Below are 25639 nucleotides of genomic sequence, written 5' to 3'. Positions count from 1 at the left end.
AGACCCACGGTGACCCATGAGGGGCTTGAGAGAAGGCAGGGAACCTGGGGGTCCCACCGTCCCAGGGAGGGCCATGCCCACCCCAAAACCCTCAAGGGGGAGAGAGGGGGACAACTACTTACCATACCGTGGAACCGGGTGTGCACCACTCCAGACAGATAACCTCTCTACCTGAATGAAGGTGCTGTCGGCCAGGAGGAACATTGCGACTCAGGCCTCGACCAGGTCGTGTGTGTCCACGCAAGAGGTTTAACTTGCAGGCCAGCCCCCGTCCAATGAGGCTATGTCACGGCTGACCTAGCACGGAGCTGAGGCCTGCGCACGCTGGCTGGCCAGACTGGGGAGACCTTAAGGATCTAGAATATCCAGTCTGCCGCCCAGTCCAGCAGTTGATTGTAGTTCTCACAGGAATAGAAAAGAAAATAAAAAAGGAGGAAAAAAATCTATTTAAAAAGGAAAAAAATGCTAGGACCAGTGATCCCAGCAAGGAACTAGGTCCTTACTCCTGACTAGGCAGGAAAAAAATTGAATGCATATTGCAGGAAGTGGAAGTATACCCCCCTGGGACTGCCCCATAGGCATTGTAAAGCTTTTTCCTGCCTAGTGTCCTACTCCTGTAGGGGGCAGCATAACCCAGTGGTCAAGAAGATTCTGGAGCTGTGTCCGTCAATGAACGAAAGAGAAATCACATTTTCTAATCACACAGTACAGGACACAGGCAAAACCATAGAAGACTATACAAGCCTGAACACATTGACCCGTCCTATGCATCTAGCTATGATGGATCGAGAGGCAGACAGAAGCCTAACGGAAGGAAAAAGGCAAAATATATTGTCTGAACAATGCCATAGAGGGAAAAAAAAAAAAACACGCACAGCATGAACCACATTCAGATAGTGGAGAGACACCTCCCTGGGATTCTTCAGAACAGGGCAGAAGGAAGGTAGGAAGACAACCTTGTGCCGTACCAGTGCCTAGGGTAGTGATCCTGAAACTGTGCCATTAGCTAGGGGGACTTTCGTGCAGTGTAGTACTTGAAGCAACATCCACATGGGAAAAGATCAGGAAAGCCAGAAATCACAAGAAAAAAAAGTCGAGAGAAGACATTTAAAACCTAAAGAAACTAACAAGAGCAGCGGATTGCTGGGAGTGGGTATATGGGTGTAACTACAGCTCTGCTTGCCAGTGTCCAATCAGGTAGCTGCATATAACCTAGATATCCATGGTTTTGCCTGTATCCTGTACAATTAGGAAAATAGGTTTCAACTACTGCTCAACTGGCAGAGATATTAGGCCTTGAAAGACATTTATATTTCTAGACAAACATAAAAAAAAAAAAAAAATAGTTCATAAACTGTGAAAAAAGATAGTAAATAAACAGTGTCAGTTAAATAAATATATAAACATGCCTATGTATGACCATAAAGCAATTGGTGTGTAAAATGGACTGAAAACGCAGACCATCTCTGCTTCAGAGACTTTATTGGAAGGCCACAGGATTATTCCTTATCACAGAATAGAACATGGTTGACTAGTGTGCAACAAAAATTTTCTAGGCAACATTTCTAATCAGGAAGCACTATCTGAGCTTTCAGGCAACTATGGGTTATGAGTGTCAAATTTGCTCCAAGAACATTCTGGATCACATGGCTAAACAGTTGCTTTGCTTTATAGACCTTAAACAAGACAAGCAAAATATACAAAAGAGATGTCAAGATGTAGTTGGTTGACATTTGTTTAATTGAGTTTCTTTAGCCGGGTTGCAAGTCATGTTGTTGAAATCCCATGTAATTGTACTGATAATTATCCAGGTGAATATACAGTGTGTCCATGTTACAATTGTTAACAGTCTCCATCAGAGAGAATATCCAACTTCTTCATAAAGTAAGTGATACCAAGGAGTGGACAAACACAAAGGCTCTTGGTTGATGAAGCAGTGCAGTGATTATTCTAAGACAGCTATACAAAGTCCAATTGCTTCACAAAAAATAATGTTGGTCATGCAAAGATCTCTGAAACAGAATGTGAAACCCTGTTATGGCACATCAGTCACTACTTTAGGTCTTGCGTGGGGAAAAGGGTGCAAAAAAAAACAAATAGACTAGCCAACAAGTAATTAAAATGGCATGGTCTTTCTAAACTGCAGAAGAAAAGATCTTCGATAACATAGTGTCCTATGTTTGGGAGAATAACAAATGGGAAAAAATAAAAATAAAAAAAATGCATGCAAATGCAACTTTACCCTTCCTAAAATCCACTGTGGCTGTGTACTGTGAATTATGCACCTGCAAAAACTTTCTTAAATTTAACTCAAGCAGATTTTGTCAGCAGTTGATAGCAAACCAATTTCTTGCATCCTTACATAAATTAATCCACTGTCAGCAAAACCTTGGCTGCACTTGGGTCACAGCCATTGTGGCAGCAAAAAGGCTAAAGCAGAGTCCAGCATTACCAAGACAAATGAAGTTAAAAACATATGCACTCCTTTGTGGCGAGCTGCGGGCGGTGCGATAAAAAAAAAAAAAAAAAAAAGGAAGAAGAAGGAGCTGGGGCTGGGGAGGGGGAAAGAAGAGAAATACGTCAACACCACCTGTTCTCCAAACAAGTTTCAGCACAGCATAAATAAAATCTGGAAGAAATAAATAGAAGTTTGGCTCCTATGAGATCCGGACAGAGGTGGGATGTACTTAGAAATAAAAAAAAAAAAAAAAAAAAAGGTTGTGATGACCCCCAGCCACAATACAGGGCGATCCTGTGCTGTAATGGAGGAAAAACTGAGACGTGAACTGAAAAATTGATGAAAAGAATTTTAACTGGCTCCTATGTGTCTTCATTCATTTCTTGACTGTCTGTCCGGGCAATCTTTCGTGGAGGGGCAGATGTCTCGCCTATTTCTAACTGGTCTTGGTCTCTTTTCTTTGCAGCATTCTATGAAAAAAAGAAAAAAAAAAAAATGTAGTGTGGTAAAAGACCAAACTTTGTTTTATTCAATATCTAGCAACACAGACTGCAGAACTACTCAGTAAACACTGGTTGTATATAGCTTACAGGATATGTACTGTATAAAGGAAACATTAGGGGTCTAATAAATGTATTCGCAAAAAGAGAATAAATATAGTTGCCAATTTTTGTATGTCTGCCACCTATAGGTGTCTGCACACCTGCTTAAACAATCAGCTTCCTACACACCATACTACGGGCCAATCAGTGTGATGGGCAGCCTGAATAATCACTTAAAGCGGAGTTCCACCTAAAAAAAAAAAAGAAAAAAAAGACATAAAAATACCCCCGGGACAGTCAGGGCTAGTGCATTCACAATGGATAGCCTCTGAACTGTCCCGGGTTGCACTTACCTGCAAGAATACTTGCCTTGAAAATGTATTCTCCAGCGCTGCCATCTCAGGTGTGGGCAGCTTGAAGCCAGCGCGATCCTCTTCTGCGTCCTCTTCGGTCCCACGATGCACTGCACCAGCCCCGCCGTCACTTCCGGTGCGGGTGCGTCATCCCTTCACAGCTTCTGGGCATGCCCAGAAGCTGTTTAGAAGGGAATGACGCGCACGCACCGGAACTGACATCGGGGCCGATGCAGGCGCATTGATTCCTGGGAGCGATGACGTTCAGCTCTCAGGAATCATTGCAAGCCAGGAAGTTATGACGGGCCGTGGCCGCCGAGGGGAGGAAGAGGAAGTAAGGTGAGTATATTTTCTTCTAATCCAAGGTTAAGTAAAAATAAAAAAATAAAAATGTGATTATCCATTTCTTTTTAAGGTGACCCGGACCAAGAAGATGGACAGAAGTGTAATTTTAGGGTGGAACTCCACTTTAAGGACAGGCCTGTTTCTGACATTTGTTGTTTACAAGTTAAAAATCAGTATTTTTTACTAGAAAATTACTTTAAACCCCAAAACATATATTACATATTATATAAAATATATATATATATATATATATAAAAATTTTTTTTAAATACACTTGAAAAAATACACTTTAAATTAAAAAATAAGAAAACAATAACGTTAGTCCAATTTTTTTATATAATGCAAAAGAGGATGTTATGCCGAGTAAATTGATACCGAACATGTAATGCTTCAAAATTGCGCACGCTCATGGAATGGTGACAAACTAAGGTACTTAAAAATATCCAAAGGCGACGCATTAAAATTTTTTACAGGTTACCCGTTTAGAGTTAGAAAGGAGTTCTTGTGCTAGAATTATTGCTCTCTAGAATTATTGCTCTCACTCTAACGATCGCAACCATACCTCGCGTGTGGTTTGAACACTGTTTACATATGCGGGCGCGACTTGCGTTATATGTTCGCTTCTGTGCACAAGCTCGATGGGAAGAGGCACTTTCATTTTTTTTTTTTTTTTTTTTTAAACACTGTCCCTTAAAAAATAAAAAAGTTTTTTGATCACTTTTATTTCTATTACAAGGAATGTAAACATCCCTTGTAATAGAAATAAGCATGACAGGTCCTCTTTATTGAGACCTCAGATCTCTTTTACACTAAAAAGCAAAAGAAAAAAAAAAGTCATTTGTCTTTTGCTATAAAAAAAAAGAAAAAAATTGGGCAGAAGTGATGTTTGACGTCGCTCTGCTCCTCCGGGGCCATAAAGTTGAGTGGGGGCCATCTTGCCCTCACTTGACTTCCTGCCCATCCATGCAGAGAATCTGGCCGTTTTCCCTGCTATCAAGGGCTCTGGTAAGTGGGGAAACGACCAGGAAGGAACCTCTCCCGCTGCCCATAAAAGTGATCCCCAGGTTTATAAAAAAAAAAAAAAAAAAAAAAAAAAAAAAAAAAAACATACAGGGGTTATGGCAGCTAGCTGCTGCCATAAACCTGGGATTTAACATCAAAGTACCAACGTAAATACACAGAGGCAGTCCACAAGTGTTTAAACAATAGGATAGATCAATAGAAGGCAAGAAGGACTGAGCCATAACCAGTGACGTGGAAGATTGGCAACTGAGCAGTCACGGTTTACAGATTTTCAAGGACACTACAAAATGTCACAGGTTTTTAAAAAATCCTGTCCATCAATAGACACCACCAGAAGTCTTCTATTACCTTCATTCACCAGAAAAGTCTCTTGACTGCACCCATCTCTGAAGTATTCTAATTGTTACTGGGGCTTGATTTCACAGTTAAGCATCACCAAGTTTAATTCTATTTTGCTGGCCAATGAGAAAGACTCACTGGTCAGGCAAAAACTGATTCATTAATACCGGGGTCTCATTACAATACAATGAACCAATGGCAGCATATATGCTCAAGCAGAACAAAATGATAATATAGTCTATGTACAGTTAATACTGGGTCCCCTAAAGTATAACTAAATGTAAAACTTTTTTTTTAGTTTTGGAAAAGAGTACAGAAGGATGAGATTAACCCGCTCTATTTATCCTGTTTACCCATTATCATTGAAAGAAAAAGAAAATACCAAATTTTGGGTTGTCCCCAGAAAGATAGTGGGAATAACTTTCAATGGGGACACTAGTTTTGGTGACCTGGGGGGTCCCCCAAGGAGTTACCTAAATAACGGTGATTTCCTCTCACTTTCTCTTTGGCTATGAGACAGGAAGTGAGGGGAAATCTCAACAATGGGACACCCTCTCTTACCTCTATCTGGGGGAAAAAAAAAAAAAAAAAAAAAAAAACACTTTGCTTATAGCTCTACTTTAAAATAAAGCAATATAGTGACCCAGCTTTTAAATGTTTTCCTCGCCACTGCTCTCTCTTTCTGCATACGGTTCATAAAACGCAATGCCCCCCCCCCCCCCCCAAATGGTCCAAGTGGTCACAAATCTAAGGATTCAGTGGTGTTGTCAGTCCTCCACAGACACACTTACTTGCCAAGGATTGTGGTCATGTGACCACTTGAAAAAAGAATTAAAAAAAAGGTATTAGCATTTAGATCATTTAAAATTTAAAAGCTAGATGGTTTCCAAGTCTTTTTAGTTTAAGCTAGTCCTGGTAGGAAAACATTTAAAGCTCAGCTGATTAGAAGAGCATTAACCTCTTCCGGAACACCCACCGCCTTTTTACTGCGGCAGGGCAGCCCTACGTCGGTCGCGCGCCTGCATCTAGGTGGCACGCTTCCGCCCCCACACTCAGCAGCGGGGAAGCCAATGCACAGTGCAGGCGGCTCCCATTGCCGCCTGACACCTGCGATCGTTCACCACTGCGATAGAAGGACGGGCAGCTGTTGTAAACACAGCTAACCGTTCTTCTCACTGGAATGAGCATAGGGCCCCCATGACCCTTCTATATAGGATCACAGGTCTCTATGATCATTTCACAAACCACGCCCCCCCCCCCCCCCCCAACAGCTAGAATTACTCCCCTAGGCTCACATTTAACCCAATGATCACCCACAATGTTAACCCCCTTCCCTGCCAGTGTTATTACTACAGTAACAGTGCATATTTTTAGCACGGATTACTGTAGTAATGTCACTGGTACCCCCAAAAGTGTTAAAAATGTCAGTTAGGGGTCTGATCTGTCCGCCCCAATGTCGCAGTCCCGCTAAAAATCGCAGACCGCCACCATTACTGGTAAAAAAAAAAATTGGCCTAAAAAAGTTAAAAAAATGTGTGATTTTTACATTTTATTTTTGCAAATGTTTATATAGCAGAAAGTGAAAAAAAAATTCTCAGAATCGCTCTTTTTTTGTTCATAGCACAAAAAAAAAAAAAAAAAAAAAAAAAAAAAAAAAAAAAAAAAAAAAAAAAAAAAAAAAAATCGCACAGGTGATCAAATACCACCAAAAGAAAGCTCCATTTGTGGGGAAAAAAGGACGTCCATTTTCTGTACAGCATCGCACGACTGAGCAATTGTCCATTGAAGTAACGCAGTGCTGAATCGCAAAATATGGCCTGGTCATTAAGGGGGGAAATCTTCTGGTCCAGAAGTGGTTAAAAGCGCATTCACTTCAAACCCAAGTGAGGGATCCTAAGGGTCCTTTCACACGGGCGCTCCGTATGTCCGCAAATCATCCCATCCGTTTGCGGATGATTTGCGGACATCAATGTAAGTGAATGGCATTGCGGATGTCAGCGGAATACCATCCGCTGACATCCGATTTTCCTCCTTTCAGTTCTGTTCCGTTTTTTCGAATGGAACAGAACCCTATTTTTTCTTCCGTGTAAAAAACGGAAAGGAAGGAAAATCGGATGTCAGCGGTATCATCCGCTGACATCCGCAGTGCCATATACTTACATTATGTCCGCATATCATCCGCAAACGGATGGGATGATATGCGGGCACACGGAGCGGATGACAGAAAGGTCATCCGCTCCGTGGGAAAAAAAAAAAAAAAAGTCCCGCAGCGGACCTTTCACACGGAGCGGCCGTGTGAAAGAAGCCTTAGAGACTACAAAAGCACATAGAAAAGATTTTCAAATCAATAGTCACCCTTTACAAAAAATGTATACCTTATTAAAAACAAAAAAAAAAAAAAAAAAAAACAGAAGGAATAATAAAAAAAAATCTTACCTTTTTGTCCCATTGTTGGTGTAGGTAACGCAAGAGTATATTTGTTTTTTCTGTTACTATGACTGAAAACAAAAGAAACTATGAAGAAAATGTTTTTTTCCCCTACATGCAGAAGAAAACTATAACAAATACACAGAGAGTAGCATGGACATACATCTCAGCAATAAGGCCTCATGCACACTGGACATTATAAAAAAAAGCCAGTAGCGTTCGCTGTAGAAAGTTTTGCAGTGTTTAGCTTTTTTTTTTTAGCAAAACTATACTCCCACAAAAGCTTATGGATCAAAACACGCTGACAAAACGCAGAATAGCTGTGTTTTTTCATCTTTTTTACAGCTGAAAAACTCTAGTTTGGGGTTTTTTTCCCCAGCCAGAAGACGCCCCTGCCAAAAACCGCTGATAAAAGCCCAGGTGTGCATGGACACATCGGATAACATGCTGGGGAGTTTACTGGCTGCAGAAAAAAACGCCTTAAGCCAAAAAAAGCAGCTGTAAAAACATCCAGTGTGCATGAGGCTTAAGGAATAGGTTTTAATATAATCAACAATGTCGCGCTGCTAAAAAATCCAACAGACTAACCATCCAATCATTATACATGTGTAACATAGGGGAAAATTTACTTAAACAGGCACCTGCAAAATCTAGTGAAACACCGCATAGAAAACAAATCAACTTCCAGGCTTTATAGTCAAAGCGTAATTGAACAAGCTGAAGTTCGAAGCTGACTGGCTACCATGCAGAGCTGCACCAGATTCTGAATGTTTTTTTTAGTAAATCTATCCCATAGCGTCTTCATAGAAGAAGTAAATAACCAAAAAATAGAACACATATTGTTAAATCAAATAATGTCTCAAATAGTGAAGATCAAATGTAACAATGGTGTCCCTCCAAGTCCATACACCAGTGAGGATACAGTGTCTCTTTAAAAAGTGGCAAATCTCTATATAGACAATTATCTCAGTAACCACCATTACAGTGTTACACTCATGCTCCACCACTCCCACGCAACCAGTGCCCTTACCTTCCAATTGTGACATCATGTAGGTCAGTGATGGTGAACCTTGGCACCTCCAGATGTTTTGGAACTACATTTCCCATGATGCTCAACTACATCGCAGAGTGCATGAGCATCATGGGAAATGTAGTTCCAAAACATCTGGGGTGCCAAGGTTCACCATCACTGATATAAGTCATAAGCACTTGAGGACACTTCTGGTATCACCAATGAGCCAGGTCTTGCTCTCTCCTCCCCAATACTTTTTCCAGAAATGCAGGTATCTGCCCCTTTAAGGGGGTCGGGAATACATTTTATGCCCACAAATTAGGACAAATAATCACCTTCTAGTGTAGTATTAAAACAAAACAATAAATATGCACCCACATCAATAAAAACAGAAAAAACAGTATATGATCAGGCTCAGGAAAAATGGCAGCAAGCTCTACTTGGAGCAACACCATTACTACATTTGATCTTCACTATATGGAGAGACATTTGAGGATTTATAAAAATTTGAGAAGGTTTTATTTTGGTTTACATTTTCTACGAAGACTCTATATTACATATGTAAGGCGATCAAATGGTTAGCCTTGATTTTAAGCAGTGCGACACTGTTGATTAAGTTATCCTGTATCGATGCGGGAATCACACAGTGGTGTCAGCAGTGGCAAACAGTGTGCTTTAAACAAGTTTTTGTTTTTCCATTCTGGCTGCCCCATTGGGTTAGGCTGCCCCCTAGAGGAGTAGGACATTAGGTAGGAAAAAAACTTGACTTCCTGTATTGGGCAGTCCCAGGGGGTATACTCCCACTCCCTGCTATAGGTACACTCAGTTTTGTTACAAGCCGTGTGAGAAGAAAAGAACCAAACTCCAGAGGGGCAGATGGCTGTGTCCGTCAATAAAAATCAGAGAATTGGATTTTACAATAAGTCAAAAATCGCATTTTTTTCTTTCGTTCCTTGACGGACACAACTCCTGATTCTTCTGGGATGTCCCAATGCAGTGCCAAAATAACTTTACAAAAACTTTGTAAAAGCGTGCACCGACGACCAGGTGACTGCCTTGCAAACCTGCATCACTGATGCCTGATGATGGAAGATCCAGGAGGCACTAAGCACCCAAGTAGAGTGCTCCTTAACAGGGAAAGGAGGAACCTGACGCAATAGTCCTGAACCACTATCTGATCCAACTGGAAATGGTCGCAGCAGAAGTGGACACCCCTTGGTAAAGTCCGTCCATGAGCACAAGTAGAGAGTCCGACTTCCTAAAAAAAAAAAAAAAAAGACTCTGTAGGCTGCCAGGTACACCCTAATTGCCCAGACCACATCCAAGACATGCAAGGCAATTTCCTTCAAATGTTTAGGCCTGGGACACAGGGAAGGCAACACGTCTTCAGTCAGAGACCACCTTAGGAAGGAACGACGGACAGAGGCAAAGCACCACCTTATCCTTATGAATCACCATAAGGTGGACAGGATAATGCCTTCAGATCCGACACCTTGTATGCAGAGGTGATGGCCACAAAAGGTCACCTTCTGGGGTAGCGTAAGCAGGGAAACCTCCCGAATATTTTCAAAGAGAGGCTTCAGTAGAGCTGAAAGTAACACATTAAGATTCCAAGGCGGCAACAGAGCCCGCACTGAAGGAACCAAAATGTTGGGACACCCTGATGAAAAAAAAAGGTATGCAGCAGGAGTGTGTGGCCAAAGGTCGTTGGAAAATAAACGCCAAAAACCAAAACCTGGCCCTTGATGGTACGCAAGGCCAAATTCTGTTAAACCCCCCCATTGAAGGTTAAGATCCAAGAAGGAGCGAGAATGAACCCAAAGAAAGTCACATCACGTAATGTACGTCGTCCACATACGATGGTAGATCTTCCTAGAGGCAGATTTCCTAGCTTTTAAGAGCGTAGGAATCACCAATTCAAACAAACCTCCATCCTTCAGCACCTGGCATTCAACAGCCAAACCGTTAAAGCCAGCGACTGTAAAAATAAAAGATAGGCTGGCGCTCTAGTGCACTGAGATACGGTTTAGCGACTGTAAAGCAGGACGGAAGATTGGTCCTGGGGACAGCAGATCCTCCCAGAGAGGAAGTCTCCAAGGAGCATTGGCGACCAGCCGTACCAGATCAGCATACCAAGACCGGCGAAGCCAGTCTGGAGCGACTAGAATGACTGGAATCCATTCTGCCCAAATCCTGCACAGATGTCGTGGCAGAAGTTTGAGAGGGCTGGAACTAAATCAGTCAGCCCACCTTAGAATGCCAGCTACTTACCGAGCACTTGGTGATTGACAGACCACGGCCGTGCATTTTAGAATGAAGTAGTACCGGACACCCCTGAAGACTATTGTCCAATGAGCCAAAGTCTGATCGCTCGGAGTTCCATTACACTAAATTGGCAGTCTGGGCTCTGCCAGAGTCCAGACCTACTGAGCATGTCTGTGCTGAGGACGTCTCCCCCCCATGGACAGGCTGGATTTTGTGGAGACAACCGTCCAGTACAGGGGGGGCGGGGGGGGGCGGATTTTTCCCTCACGGAGAGTAAAGCCACCCCTCGAGACCGTGGATCCTTGATCCATTTCACCAGAAACTCTTTAGCAGAGTTCTTGTGTGGAACTGTGCAAACAGACCGCCTCGAGGGTAGACACCATCAGGCCCAGCACCCCCCGCAAAAGACCAGAGGGATGACCGCCTGCTGAATAGCGGAAGCTGAATTGTCTCCTGCAATGTCTTCCTGTTTCCAGAGGAAGAAACACTCTGGCTGAGGCCGAGTCCAGAGTCCGCACCAGATGGTCCAGTTTTTGTGGACTAAACTCCCTCAGAGTTCACAGAGCAATCTCCAGTAGTCCAACAGAGCAGTCAGACTCCGCTAGCAGAAGATCGTCTAGGTACCCCAGTACCGCAATCCCCCACTGGCTCAAACAATGCCAGCACCGGGGGCCAACACTTCTGTGAAGACCCGAGGTTTGGAGGAGAGACCAAAGGTCAGCACCACAAACTGATAATGCTCCTCGTCCACGGCAAAACAGGGGAAGCGCTGGCGACCAGCACATATTACATAGTACATGTGCAGGTAGGCGTCCTTGAGGTCGAAAGAAGCGAGGAAGCGAGAATAAATCCCCCTGATGCAGGGACGGGGCGTAAGCAATCTTGAGACAAGTGTAGGCTGGAAAAGAAAAAGACCTTTCCGGGGGACAAGACTGAACGCGACCTCGTAGCATGAGCGGATAACTTTGTGGACCTATTTGTCCTAGACCAGGGAGGTCCATGGAACCGGAAACCAGCGAAGATGTCCCCCCATCATGCACATGCAGTCTTGTTCGCAGGTCTGGAAAAGCCCACTAGTGGCTTGCCAGACCAGGTCCTCTGGGAACCTCCGGTGGAGGCCCCGACTCTTGATTCCTTGTGTTGGGATCCTGAGAGACGAAGAGGCCGCTTAGAAGCCGAGTAGAATGGTCCACGTCTATGACGGGTCTCCTTGCCCTGGTAGCCTACAGAAGGAGTACTCTTCCCCTCTTAGACCCTTAAAGATGTCATCCAAGGAAGCTCCAAAACAGGCGGTTCCCTACAAGAGGGAGATTAGATAAGGCCTTCTTAGAAGTCTAGTCTGCAGACCAGCATTTCAGCAAGACAATAAGCCAAAGGACCACTGCTGATACAGACAGCCCAGAAATCAAAGGAGCCGCATCCAAAGAGGCACCACAAACTGTAGTCCCTGGACCAACCGGTCCACCAGCTCCGCAAAGACAGGGGGAATCTATTCTCCCTCCAGGTCCCATTGTAAAAAGCTTAGCCCACTCGGTCAGAGTTTGCAACATCATGGCCTAATTGCCGAACCAGCCACAGCGCACATATGGCGGGCCAGAGCATCTGCCCTCTTATTAGCTGGACCTGTAAAGGTCAGGGACTCTTCAACAGTGATGACGGTAACTCAATTTTACCTGGAAGCCGGCGAGTCCACTACAGGTGGGAGCGTCCACCTTTTATACAGTAAATCCCCATAAGGATAATGCAAAAAATAAAATAAAAAAAAAAACACTAGCAACCACTGCGTTTTTGATAACCCCACTGTTGTGTGACAAGTTGTCAAGGTAAACGGAAAGAGAAACACCCTCGGCGCTTTGGAGGGCCTGTAGGTGCCAAAAGGAACCGGTGCCTCCGATGCGGTGTAAGCCACAATCTCCATTTTTTAGAGTTTCACGCACTGACACAAACAGTGCATCCACCAGCGCCTATTTAAGCACTGCTAGAGGAGCAGAGGAATCATCCTCACTATCTGAGCACTCAGGGTACGTGGACGCAGACGCAGTTGGGTCGCTCGCTATATACTGAGCTTACCCGAAAACATAATCAGGGGAGGCCAAAGACTGCATCGCCAGCCAGGGGTCCACAAATGGACCACCTATTGGACCTTGGGGGGGGGGGGGGTGGGGTTGACACACACACACAAGGGGGTCACCCTCCCAGCCCTCCATAGAGGACATAATAGGAGATAGCCTCCTCCAAAAGGGGCCACCCGCCGTGACGCAGATGTGCAGGCAGGGTACCCTCGCTACAACAAGGCAAATGCCCCACACAATTTGTTTAGGAGGGGCTGGGGGGAAGAGGGGGGAACCCTGGGGTCCGGACAATCCCACATCCACCCAAAAACTCTCCAAGGGTAGCGGGGGGGGGGGGGGGGGGAGACGGCTACTTACCACCCAAAGAACAGGGTGGGCAACAGGAAACCGCTCCATCGTAATGTGGGTGCTGTCGGCTAGGAGGAAATATCGCTGCGAAGCCAGTTCGTTTGCGTCCTCGCGAGACGTTTACCTTGCAGGTTAGCCCCCGTCACGGCCCATCTAGTGCGGAGCTGCGGTCTGCACACACTCGCTGGCCGGACTGATCCTAAGCATCTATATTATCCAGTTCAGCACTTGATTTTTATTATTTTGTTCTACCCCGGGGCTGCTTCATAGGCGAAGTCAAGTTTTTTTCCTGCCTAGTGTCCTACTCCTGTAGGGGGCAGCATAACCCAATGGTTAAGAAAAATCAGGAGCTGTGTCCATCAATGAACGAAACAGAAATCTTTTTTAAACATCAATATGCAAATATCCTTGAAATGGCAAAGTGAAAGAACATGGTAAAACACATTACACTTACTTTGGTCTGAAGGGTATTCTCTTGTGGGGAGGTAAACTGAGGGCCGTCTGTTCTGTAAAACAATTAATCAATTGTAAAATACACCAAGCCAGCACTATTAATTACCCTTAGGTGCACTGTCAGAATGTTACAAAACTGGTGGATTTAAAAATGGTTAGCTCCATTAGGTGAATATCCTTTCTCCAGGTGACCAGCTAGGCTCAAAGACATGAGGTCACACCTGATTACTAGGCAATACCTTATTTACTACATTACATGTGAAATCCATTCGGAAGCTAACAAGACGTTACATACTGGACTCCAAACATTGACAGGTGCCAACCACCAGTTGACCTTTAGATCTGCACTTGACCTGCTTTAACCACTTCAATACAGGGCAGTTTTACCCCCTTCCTGCCCAGGCCAATTTTCAGCTTTCAGCACTGTCACACTTTGAATGGCAATTGCGCGGTCAAGCTACACTGTACCCATATGAAATGTATTTATTTAATTATTATTTTACACATAAAAAGAGCTTTCTTTCGGTTATATTTAATCGCTTAGCGACTGCCCCATGCAGCTATACTTAGGTAGGGCAGTCGCTTTGTGCCAGGTTACATACCTAGTATGTAATCTGACACTTCAAGGTCTGGGGCATGTACCGGCGGTGACCAGCTCCCGCTGTGATTGCACACAGCGGGAGCCAATCAGTGAGTCCAGCGGACGCGATGCCCACTAGGACCCGCCGATCATTCAGGAGAAAGGCAGACCGCTATTCTATGAGGGGAATGTGCTGATCCTGTGTTACTGTCAGTTAGGTGTCCTATAGTTTGGAGCCACTATAACTTTTGCACAAACAAATCAATATATACGGATTATGTTTTTTTTTTTTTTTAACCAAAAATATTTAGTAGAATACATATTGGCCTAAATTGATTAAGATATTTGATTTTACAATTTTTTATTGGGAATGTTTATAGCAGAAAAGTAAATGTTTTTTCTATTTTTTTTTAATAAAGCGGAAAAAAAAACAAAAAAAAAAAAAAACAGTAGAAGTGATCAAATGCCACCAAAGATAGCTCCATTTGTGTGGAAAAAAAGGACATCCATTTTATTTGCGCACAGTGTTACATGATAGCACAATTGTCAGTTGAAGTAACGTAGTGCCGTATAGCAAAAATTGGCCTGGTCATGAAAGGGGGTAAAACTTTCAGAGTTGAATTGAGTAATCGCCACTGGGGTTTTTCATTTTTGCAAAACTAAACAAAAACAAAAAAAAAAAAAAGGTGGCACTTGGAAGGAGTGAACAGTGTCAGCAGGAGACGGCCAAAAAAAGGAGATAAGGGGCCACTCTGTGCAATACCCTTGCACAAACAGGCAAGTACAACATTTTAAAGGCCAGTCAACACAAGCCTTTAAAGCTGACCACACACACTATACCAGGGGTCTCCAAACTTTCTAAACAAGAGGCCAGTTTATGATCCTTCAGACTGTAAAGGGGCCAGGCTGTGGCCAGTAGGAGTAGAAAATGTCCTTGCATCGTTGACCATACCTCATCAGTGTCAGTGAGAGCAATAGTGTCCCATCATTGGTGTTCATGAGAGGAATAATGCACCATCATTGGTGTCATTGGGAGGACTAGTACCCCATTATTGGTGTCATTGGTATCAGTGGGAGGAATATTGCCCTATCATTGGTGTCAGTAGGTGCACTAGTGCCCCATTATTAGATTGTAGTGCACAATTCTCCTTTAGCACATAACTTTATACATTCAAAATTGATATCCAACCAGGCAGGCCCCTGCACTACATAGTTGATAGTAGATCTAAAGGAGCACAATCAGATAATACTGCTAAATAAGCCTTTTTATTTTTGAGCTGTCACCAGAACCAATCGGGTAACACTTTTTACTGGGCTAGTAAATTGGTTAAAAAATAAAATTCTCTGCACTCTCTTTTGTATTCTTAATATTGGAAAGAAAATCATCCCAAAAGTATAAAAGGAAAAAACAAAAAGGAAAAAAAGGGGGAGGGGAACCATTCTCTACTCAAGAAAAAAAAAAAAGTATATTAATTTAGACGTGTCTATGAAGCCTGTCAGTGCTCAGACCATACACCGCATCAAATTGGTCTGCATGGCTGTCATTACAGAAGGAAGCCTCTTCTGAAGATGATGCACAAGAAAGCCTGCAAAGTGTTTGCTGAAGACAAGAAGACTAAGGACATGGATTACTGGGAACAATGTCCTGTGGTCTGATGAGACCAAGATAAACTTATTTTGTTCAGATAGCGTCAAGCGTGTGTGGTGGCCACCAGGTGAGAAATACAAAGACAAGTGTGTCTTGCCTACAGTCAAGCATGGTGGTGGGAGCTTTGCTTCGTAAACAAAAAAAAAAAATCGTAACTATCCATTCATTTTTCAAGCGACGAAAGCAAGCGGATGGCCCAAAATCAACTATGTCGATTTTGTGGCCGGAACTCCGCTTTAAGCTAAAAGTAATTTCTCTGTGAAGAGGTTCATCGCCTTACAACAGTAGCAAAAAAAAAAAAAAAAAGAAGGACTTAGAGTGGGGAAGGGATATACGGGAGATGAGGTGCCCAAGGGCACGCCCTCAAAAGCTTTGCCAGTTTCAAGTCACCTGAAGAAACGAGCATATAACCCACAGTATGAATACTCTGCTTGTGTCCTGTACTAAATGAGAAAGATGCATAGATTTAGCCTTTAGATAAAAACTTTAACGGTTTGAGGTTCAATAACTTGTTAGCAGGTTTTTCAGGTGTGGGAACTACATGGGGATATACATTTTTGAAGAACAACTTAAACAATTTCTGCTAAAAATGTATCTGCTAAAACATATTAAAAAGAAAAAAAATCTTTATACTGCGGGGGAAAATGATTTGATCCCCTGCAGATTTTGTAAGTTTGCCCACTTACAAATAATTGAAGGGTCTATATTTGTTATCATAGGTGCACTCTAAACGATAGCGACAGAATATCAACCAAAAATCCTGAAGAAACATGATACAAATGTTATAAATTGAGTTTCAGTTCAGTGAGTAAAATAAGTATTTGATCCCCAAGCTAGGCCACTCCATGACCTTAAAAGATAAGTCCAGGCAAAACCTAACGCTAAACCTGTTCTGTGCCACATTCTAAACCTAATCTATCGAACCCTGTAAAGCAAAAATCGCCATACTTTCCTTTTCTACATCCGGTCCCCATCGATGGAAGCTGCTTGCAGGAGAGGACCGACAACGACTGTGAAATGAATGGGAAGTGACATTACCCATAGACTTACTATGGGGCTTCCGCTGTCGAGTGCCTCTCCTGCACCCGCTGCTGACAGCTCAGCGTGGGACCGGATTGGCTGCAGAATAGGCAAGTACAGTGATTTTTCTTTTACAGGGTTAGATAGAATAGAGTTAGAATGCGGCACAGAGCAGGTTAAGCATTAGTTAGGTTTTTCTTGGACTTATGCTTTAGCCCAGGTTCACACCGAGGTAGTTTGGAAATTGTGCGGGTTTACGAAGTCTGACTTCGGGGGCGATTTCACAGACATTGTACGGGCCTGTACATGTGCCTTCCTGAGGGGGGACCTTGCGGGCGCTGCTGGATTTAAAACCATGGCAGTGTTTTGTGTTATCAATAGTTTGTTTGGCGACTGTGGTCCCAACTGCCTTGAGATCATTCACAAGCTCCTCCCATGTAGTTCTGGGCTGATCCCTCACTTCTCATGAGCATCCTTACCCTGTAAAGCGAAATCTTGCATGAAGCTCCAGACAGAGCAATTGTTGGTTATTTTGTATTTCTTCCATTTGTGAATAAATCGCACCAACAGTTGTCTCCTTCTCACCAAGCTGCTTCCTGATGGTCTTGTAGCCCATTCCAGCCTTGTGCAGGTCTACAATGTTTTCCTTGACATCCTTTGACAGCTCTTTGGTCTTGCCTGTGATGGTGAGGTTTGAATGGAAGAAAGGGATTCTGTGGACAGGTGTCTTTTATACACACAATGAGTTGTCATTAGGAGCAACTTCCTAAACGGACAGGACTAATCTGTGTACCACATGAACACATACTGTAGCCAGTCTGTGGAAGCCAGAATTATTGTTGGTTAGTAGGAAATCAAATACTTATTTTACTCACTGAACTTCAACTCAAATGTTTAACATTTGTATCGTGTTTTTTTTCTGGATAATTAGTTATTATTGGCTTTACTATTTAAAATACATCTATAATAACAGTTATAGACCCTTCATTTCTTTATAAGTGGGCAAACATTCAAAATCTGCAGGGGATAAAATAAATACTTTCATCACTGTATCTATATCTCTGCTGCTGAAAGTCCCATGTCTGTTTTTAGAAGTCAAAAACCTTTGTATTGCAAATAAGGCTTGGCAACAAGAATGCCAATGAAACTAATTGCAAATCCAAACAAAATATTCAGGTACAATATTTACTTACACATTGCTGCCTGCTAAAACATTGACAAGAACACCGCTGATAGAAATGTAACACTTTTGAGCAGCGATCTTACAAAAATGAAATGAGACCCTATAGGGAAGCTATCCAATTGCTGCTTTTTAAGATCATGCCATTTAAAAACACCAGTCAGTGGCCTAAGCTTAAGAATGAACTGGTAAAATGTAACTTATTAGAGAAAACAACAGCTAAACCATGGAAATAATTGCACCACATGGGTGGACTGACCTCAAGCCTATTTTGCAGAGCGGTCTACAAAGATAACAGAAGAAATGGCAAAGAGGAGACCACATTTATCTGTCACATTTGGAACACAGTGGGAAGCTATTCTGTGAGCTTCAGCATAAAGTGAATGTAATAAAAGGCTTTTCTTTTCCGAATACTCAAGACAGTAAGGCTACGTTCACATCTTGGCGTTGCTATTTACAGGATTTTTACAGGCGTTTTTGTGCAGGCGTTTTTTAGGTTGACAAGTGACCAATAGAAAAAAATAAAAACGCCTGTAATCTGCCCAAAAAAGAAGCTCATGTACTTTTTTGAGCATTGGGCGTTTTGCTTAAAACCTCAAAACGCTCAGATGTGAACAGGGGCCATTGAAATGAATAGGATTGGTCTTGTTGGGCGTTTTTAGAGCCGATCCTTAAGAGCTGAAAAATGCCCAATAACGCCAAGAAGTAAACGTACCCTAAAGCCCCGTACACACGATAAGAAAATCTGTAGGGAAAATTCGTCCGACGACCGATCTGCCGATTTTCCGATTGTTAGTATGGTGCTTTCGACAGCCGACTCCGACTTTTCGGCTGACAAAATCCTGATGTGCAGGCTATAAAATTTTTGTCGTCCGGAATACAACGTCCGATTTTCATCTCATTAGTACAGATTTCGACAGAAAAAAATCTTAAGAGCAAGACTAGGCATGCTCAGAGAGGAAAGAACACATACAAAGCAATCAAACACATGACATCACTTCTGAAGTAGAATTCTGTCGTACGGGAAAATTTGTATGAAAATAACCTCTTCACTTTCCACATCAGACTAGCATGCCACAAAAAATGGACGACAGATCGTTTGATAATCTGATCGTGTGTACGGGGCTTAAGGCTTCGTGTACACGGGACGTTTGAAAACCTCTCCTGAACGCTGGAATTTGACAGCTAGTCACCTAGGGTTAAAAACATCCGTTATGGCTACCTCCTCTCCTGCAAGTGGGAATAGTGGGGTGAGGCACCCTATATTATATATATTATATATATATAATCTGTTATGATTGTTATTCACTTTTTATCACTTTCTTTTTGATAATGTTTGTTACCTTTATCTTTTGCTGAAAATAATAAAAAATAAATAAATAAAATCCCATTTCGGCCGAAAATGGGTTAAAAATGCCAAAATTAATGGCCGCCGTGAGGAAGGAGGAGGGCGCAGCGCAGGTTTGAAAAGTCCCGCCTCTGGCCGGCCGCCCGCCTCTCAATTATGTCCCTACTACTACGATGTGTATGAATGAACTGACACACCGGGCGGGAGGGCGGGCGAGCGGCCGCTAATAGCTATAACTATGTGAGCGCTTCACTTCCCTGTCATGCGGGCATCTCCTCTGACAGGGAAGTGAAGCACTCACATAGTTATAGCTATTAGCGGCCGCTTGCCCGCCCTCCCGCCCAGTATGTTAGTCAATTCATGCACAGATCGTAGTAGTGACATCACAGGGAGGCGGGCCGCCGGCCAGAGGCACGTCTTTTGAATGAAGGACACCGGAGGAGCAGAGTGAGTAGGAGATTGCATCCTTGGGATGGGGAGGGACGCTGAGGCGGGGGGGGGGGGGGGGGCAGGGGGGAGAGGGTGTACTGCGAGGGGGACGATGAGGCAGTGGGGGAGCTGAGGCGAGCTTACCAATGGTATTAGTATTATGCAGCATGAGGGGGTTAATATATTGCCACTGCTGGTCACTGATGCATTAGTGACTGACCAGTGGCAGTTAATTAACCCCTTTGTGCTGCATTAGTGCAACCAGTATCAGTGCAACCAAGTGTTAATTAACACTGACACTGGTTGCACTAATGCAGCACAAAGGGGTTAATTAACTGCCACTGGTCGGTCACTAATGCATCAGTGACCAGCAGTGGCAATAAATTAACCCCCTCATGCCGCATAATACAAATACCATTGGTAATAAATTAACCTCTTGCCAACCCGTCACAGTACATATACAGGTGTACGTCGCTACCTGTTTTTGGTGTATGCCCCTCTTCTATCCATTTTAAAATTTGGGAGAGAAAGTCATTTTCGGCCAAGGGCATCCTGCATTTTCGGTTTCGGCCCAGAATTTTTATTTTGGTGCATCCATAGCCATGACCGAACCAAAGCAGCCTGAAAATGGATATACAGATCTTTCTTACACAGGTTAGTCAGCATAGGAGTTAGGGGGAGGGAGCATTTTTGCTGGAATTCTCCTTTAATTTGGTCTACAAAACCAATAATTAGCCCGCATAACTTGTATACTTACCTTTTTTTACATCTGGTTCAGTCATATGATTCAGCACCTCCGCTTCCTTGTGTAAGGGAGCGATCTGCAACGGCTGTGAATTACCGGAGTCTAAATATCACCCATAGGCTTCCATGGCCCAGCCATTGTCGGCGTGCCCTCCTCTCTTCACAGACGCTGGAGCTCTAAACTCCTTTTCACATATTTAGCTATAAACTGCTCTTAAAGACGACAGTTTACAGAACTGCAATGAGATCAAGGACTTAAGGTGATTCTTAACCTTTAATTTTTTTTAAAAAAACATGTTGTACTTTCCAGCTCTGTGCAATGGTTTTGCACAGAGCACCCCTGATCCTCCTTTTCTGGGGTTCCCCCGCTTGGCTACAGGTGTTCTGGGTTAGTAACAAGTATTGAAGATGCTCAACACAAAAGCAAGTTAATCAGCATATGAAGAATGAAAAATCAGCATAGGCAGCCCTAAAGTATAGCATGGAAAGGTTTCTTTTCACATATGCTGGTGGACGTTTGTTTTTGGATTCCTGCCGTGTATTAGGGAGACCAGGAGTGGCAGATAGGTCCACTGTGAACATGAAGATTCCAAGACTGGGACTAAAAGGCAAACTCTTCTTTTGATGAAACTACTTACTGAAGCTTTGCACACAGAATCTGCATGAAATCGGCTGAAGTTGCTCTCATTGTACACTGGTAAGCCTTTCAGAAAATCTGCCTGGGGAACAAAAGAAAAAAAAAAAAAGGACTTTATTTATAGACAGCAATATCTACAGTGGGTTCAACAGAAAAGAAAAGTAGATATTATTTCCCAATTTTCAGAGTCTTAAACTAAATATTTACTCCTGTGATTTCAGTTGGAGGAAAAAGTTAGCCAATCTGAACTCTAAACCTTGCAATAAAGTTTGGGCAACAAATTGCCTACGCATTTCAAGCCCAATTTAAAATTGTAGGTATGAAGATCAAAAATAAAGATGAACCCATGTAACCAACTATTAAAAAGCATATATTACATGTGAAATGTTTAAAAGGATAAGTCCACCTTTTGTAACATGTTGCAACCATATTCAGGGTGTACCATGTTACAAATGCACCGGCTCTTCTAGAATCTTCAGTGTTAACATGCAGTCACACCCATCTAACACACATTTAACAAAAATTTATTTATAATACACACAAACACATATACACACACATACATACATATAAACTCAACTTTAACCACTTCCATAACGGTCCTATTCTGGCACTCCTCTCCTACATGTAAAAATCACCATTTTTTTGCTAGAAAATTACTCAGAACCCCTAAATAATATGTTTTTTTTTTTTTTTTTTAGCAAAGACCCTAGAGCAGCCTCTCTCAACCGGTGTGCCCCGGCACACTAGTAAGCCGCCAGAGGTCCTCAGGTGTGCCGCAGGATCATGGTAGAGAAGGTCTGTCAGATGAGCCCGATCACCGGATCCCCTGCATATATCAGCACTGCGAGGGAGCTCCGTCAGCCTCAGGAAAGTGAAAGTAAAAGGGAGGGGGGGGGGGGGGGGGGGAGAGTGTGCTGTGCTCTCTGCTTCCCCCTACAGTGCAGTACCCGGCTGTGTGAGGAAAGGTATTGTACTAGAATTTTTAAAGTTTGTGTATGTGTATGTGTGCGTGTGTGTGCGCGTGTATACACATGTGTGTCTGTGTGTCTATATGTGTGCATGTATACATGTGTATGCATGTGTCCATGTGCCTGTGTATTCATGTAAACATGTGTATGCATGTGTGTGCATTTGTGTGTGTGTGTTTGTACATGTGTGTGTGTTTGTATATGTGTGTGTGAGCGCATGTGTCTGTATGTGTGCATGTATACATGTGTATGCATGCATGTGTGTGTTTGTACGTGTGTGTGCATTTGTCCATGTATACATGTGTGTGCATTTGTGTGTGTGTTTGTACGTGTGTGCGCGCGCATGTGTCTGTATGTGTGCATGTATACACGTGTATGTATGTGTGTGCATGTGTCCATGTGTCTGTTCATGTATACACGTGTATGCATTTGTAGGTGTTTGTATGGGTGTGCGCGCGCATGTGTCTGTATACATGTGTGTGTGTGTCTATATCTGTGCATGTATACATGTGTATGCATGTTTGTACATGTGTTTTATGCATGTGTCTGTATGCATGTGTGCATGTATACGTGTATGCATGTATGTGTGTGTTTGTACATGTGTTTGTATGTGTGTGCATGTGTCTGTGTGCGTGTATACATGTGTGTGCATTTGTATGTGTGTGCGCGTGCATGTGTCTGTATGTGTGCATGTATACATGTGTATGCATGTGTGTTTGTACATTTTTTTTTTTTGTGTGTGTGTGTACGTGTATGTGTTTATGTTACTTTTAATCCTGACCCCCTATTCCTGTACTGTCAGGGCTTGTTTCTGAAAGCAGCAAGGGCTGCTGCTCCTTTGAAAATCAATCCTTGCTTAGATCACTTTTCAGAGGCATTTGGCAGGCGGTAAAGAGGCAATATTTTGCTTCTCACCATCTGTTTTAAGCCCGGAAATGCAGCACCACCACACTGAAACCATGCACACAGTTGCAGGGTGGTTGCAGTGCAGCCCCATTCACCCTGGGTATACCTCCAGCTGCAGCCACCACATGTGTACATCCCCAGATGCTGCCTCTGCAGCTAAAGGGGGAGCAGCTAAGGGTAGTAAAGACAGCTCAACCATGTGGTTTTACTACCCCTCCAACCTGACATGTGAACAAGCCCTCTGTTTTGTAGGTGTGCTGCGTGTAGGGCTTCAATGGGCTTCCCTACCAGCAGAAATGCAGGGAAAGAAGTCCCTGACCCTTTTTTTAAACTTGTGCCGCACCCAAAGCACCGCATGTTTGCCAAAGTGTGGGGTGCCATTAAGAATTAATGGTACCCCTAAAGAGCAGAGCATTTGTCTGTGTGTCAGGAACGAGCCTGATTCTGCGCGTGTTCTGCGATACACAGTAACGTGAATCAAACCTTGGGCAGGGGTGCCTCAAGACTGAAAATACTTTTCAAGGGCACCCCGACTGAAAAAAGGTTGAGAAACACTGCCTTAGAGGATAAAATGGCGGTTTTTGCAACTTTTTATGTCAATGTATTTGTACAGCAATTTTTCCAACGCTTTTTCTGGGGGGGGGGGGGGGGGGGGACACTTTCATGAATTAAACACTAAAGTTAACCCAATTTTTTTGTATTATTGTGAAAGATGTTACGCCTAGTAAATCGATATCTACATGTCACACTTTAAAATTGCACACACTCGTGAAATGGCAACAAAATTCGGAACGTAAAAATCTCCACAGGCGACGCTTTAAAAATGTGTACAGGTTAACCGGTTAGAGTTACAGATGAGGTCTATGGCCTGGAATTGTTGCTCTCGCTCCGTTTGCAGCGATACCCCACGTGTGGTTTGAATGCCGTTTACAAATGCGAGCGCGGCGTACGTATGCGTTCGCTTCTGCGTGCGAGCAGACAGAGAAGGGGGAGGTTTACTTTTTTTTTTTTTTTTTTTACACTTTCCCTTTATTTTTTTTTATCACTTTTATTCTTATTACAAGGATAACATCCCTTGTAATGGAAATAGGGCATGACAGGTCCTCTTTATGGAGAGATGTAGGGTCTACAATACCCCACATTTCTCCTCTAGGCAGGAAAGACAAATAAAAAAAATTAAAAAAAATTTACAATTTACAACTACGAGCCCGGGCGTTACGTCCTAACGTTGCGCCCGGGCCTCCGACAGTCCAAGAGACTGCCGGGGTCCATCTGGTCCTCGGTATTCTCTATGGTAAACTTCCACCACTGACGGATTCCTGTTCACCGATCGCACGGGTAAGCCGGCAGAAGCACTAGCGGGGGCAACTTGTAAGAATGATTAAGCGTTCAGGCATCATTCAGATATATCCACTCAAAGTCCATGGCTGGATTTAAAGGTGAGATACTTTAGGTCTACTGGGGAAAATTACTAAACCTACTAAACAGGATAATCTGCCAAATATAATACTAAGCTTGGGCACCCAGGCCAACGACACTACTGCTGTCAGTGCTCCTCTTTACTTCTGGGGGTTACAGGCTTTGCTAAGGCAGCAGGAGCCATTGGCTCCCACTGCTGTCAGTCAAATCAAATGACAAGAAAGCAGAGGGTGTGGCCAAGGTCCGCTGTCTGTGTATATGGACAGACAGTGTGGCTCGGGATTGAACTCACACAAGTTCCACTATATAAAGCGGCAGGCCTCGACAAATCCTGGGCGCCAGGTCGCATTTGCGACTAGAATTAGCGACCTGGCGCCTGGGGTGCCCTGCTTGAGCTGTCCTGTCCCTTTTGCGCCCCCCACCTCCTCTTCGAGTTCACGGACTTCCACGCCGTCCAGAAATTTAGTCCCCGGCTTTTCGGCCTTCTTCTGTGAGATGAGAAGCTAGGGGAACTGGCGCCCTCTTGTGGTGGCCGGGAGTAATGCATGTTCTCAATGCCTTTTCTTCTCCTTCCAAAGAGGAGAAGAGAGGGAAGTTTTTTAAGGCTTCATCTCTCTGTCCAGTTACCTTTGCTTAAAGGTAAGTGGACAGGGAGTGTGGTTATTATTATTAATTTATTTTTTAAATGTAAAAAAAATAATAATTTTTTCTTTTTTTTTTTAATTATTAAAAAAAAAAATAAAAAAATGTTTTCTTTTTTTTTCTTCAATTCTTATTAAAAAAAAAAAAAAATATATATATATATATATATATATATATATATATATATATATATAAATATATAAATATATATATATATCTTTTTTTTTTTTTTTTTCCTCATCGCCGTGCCACAGCCAAAGGCCCCTTTCACACGGGCTGTCTGATCAGGTCCGCCTGTCAGTTTTTCAGGCAGACCTGATCGGACCGCTCAGTCTCCTCTATGGAGCAAGTAATCTGCCGCCATCTGACCCTGCCCGCCAAAAACAGACGGATGGTGGTTCTATTTTCTATCCATCCCGTGGATCCGATCAGATGGCATCGGATGGAAAGAGACAGACAGTCTGTTTCCATCCAATTG

The 25639-nt window shown here is 43.2% G+C and overlaps 1 protein-coding gene across 1 annotated transcript in view; it reads right to left on the bottom strand.

The window, feature by feature from the left end:
* Window positions 1-2588: 2588 nt before the first annotated feature.
* DDA1 (DET1 and DDB1 associated 1) overlaps window positions 2589-25639 on the bottom strand; it is a 36497-nt gene continuing 13446 nt past the window's right edge. The window contains exons 2-5 of the mRNA XM_082268261.1: window positions 21225-21305; window positions 13639-13690; window positions 7497-7558; window positions 2589-2928 (exon numbers count right to left, since the gene is read on the bottom strand). Coding sequence (XP_082124387.1) covers window positions 2821-2928; window positions 7497-7558; window positions 13639-13690; window positions 21225-21305 — 303 coding nt within the window. The 3' untranslated portion in view covers window positions 2589-2820. The remainder of the gene's footprint in view (window positions 2929-7496; window positions 7559-13638; window positions 13691-21224; window positions 21306-25639) is intronic.

The sequence above is a fragment of the Pelophylax lessonae genome (assembly GCF_965119305.1).
Source record: "Pelophylax lessonae genome assembly, chromosome: 1".
Taxonomy (NCBI): Eukaryota; Metazoa; Chordata; class Amphibia; order Anura; family Ranidae; genus Pelophylax; species Pelophylax lessonae.
This window is presented reverse-complemented; position numbering and strand designations above follow the sequence as displayed.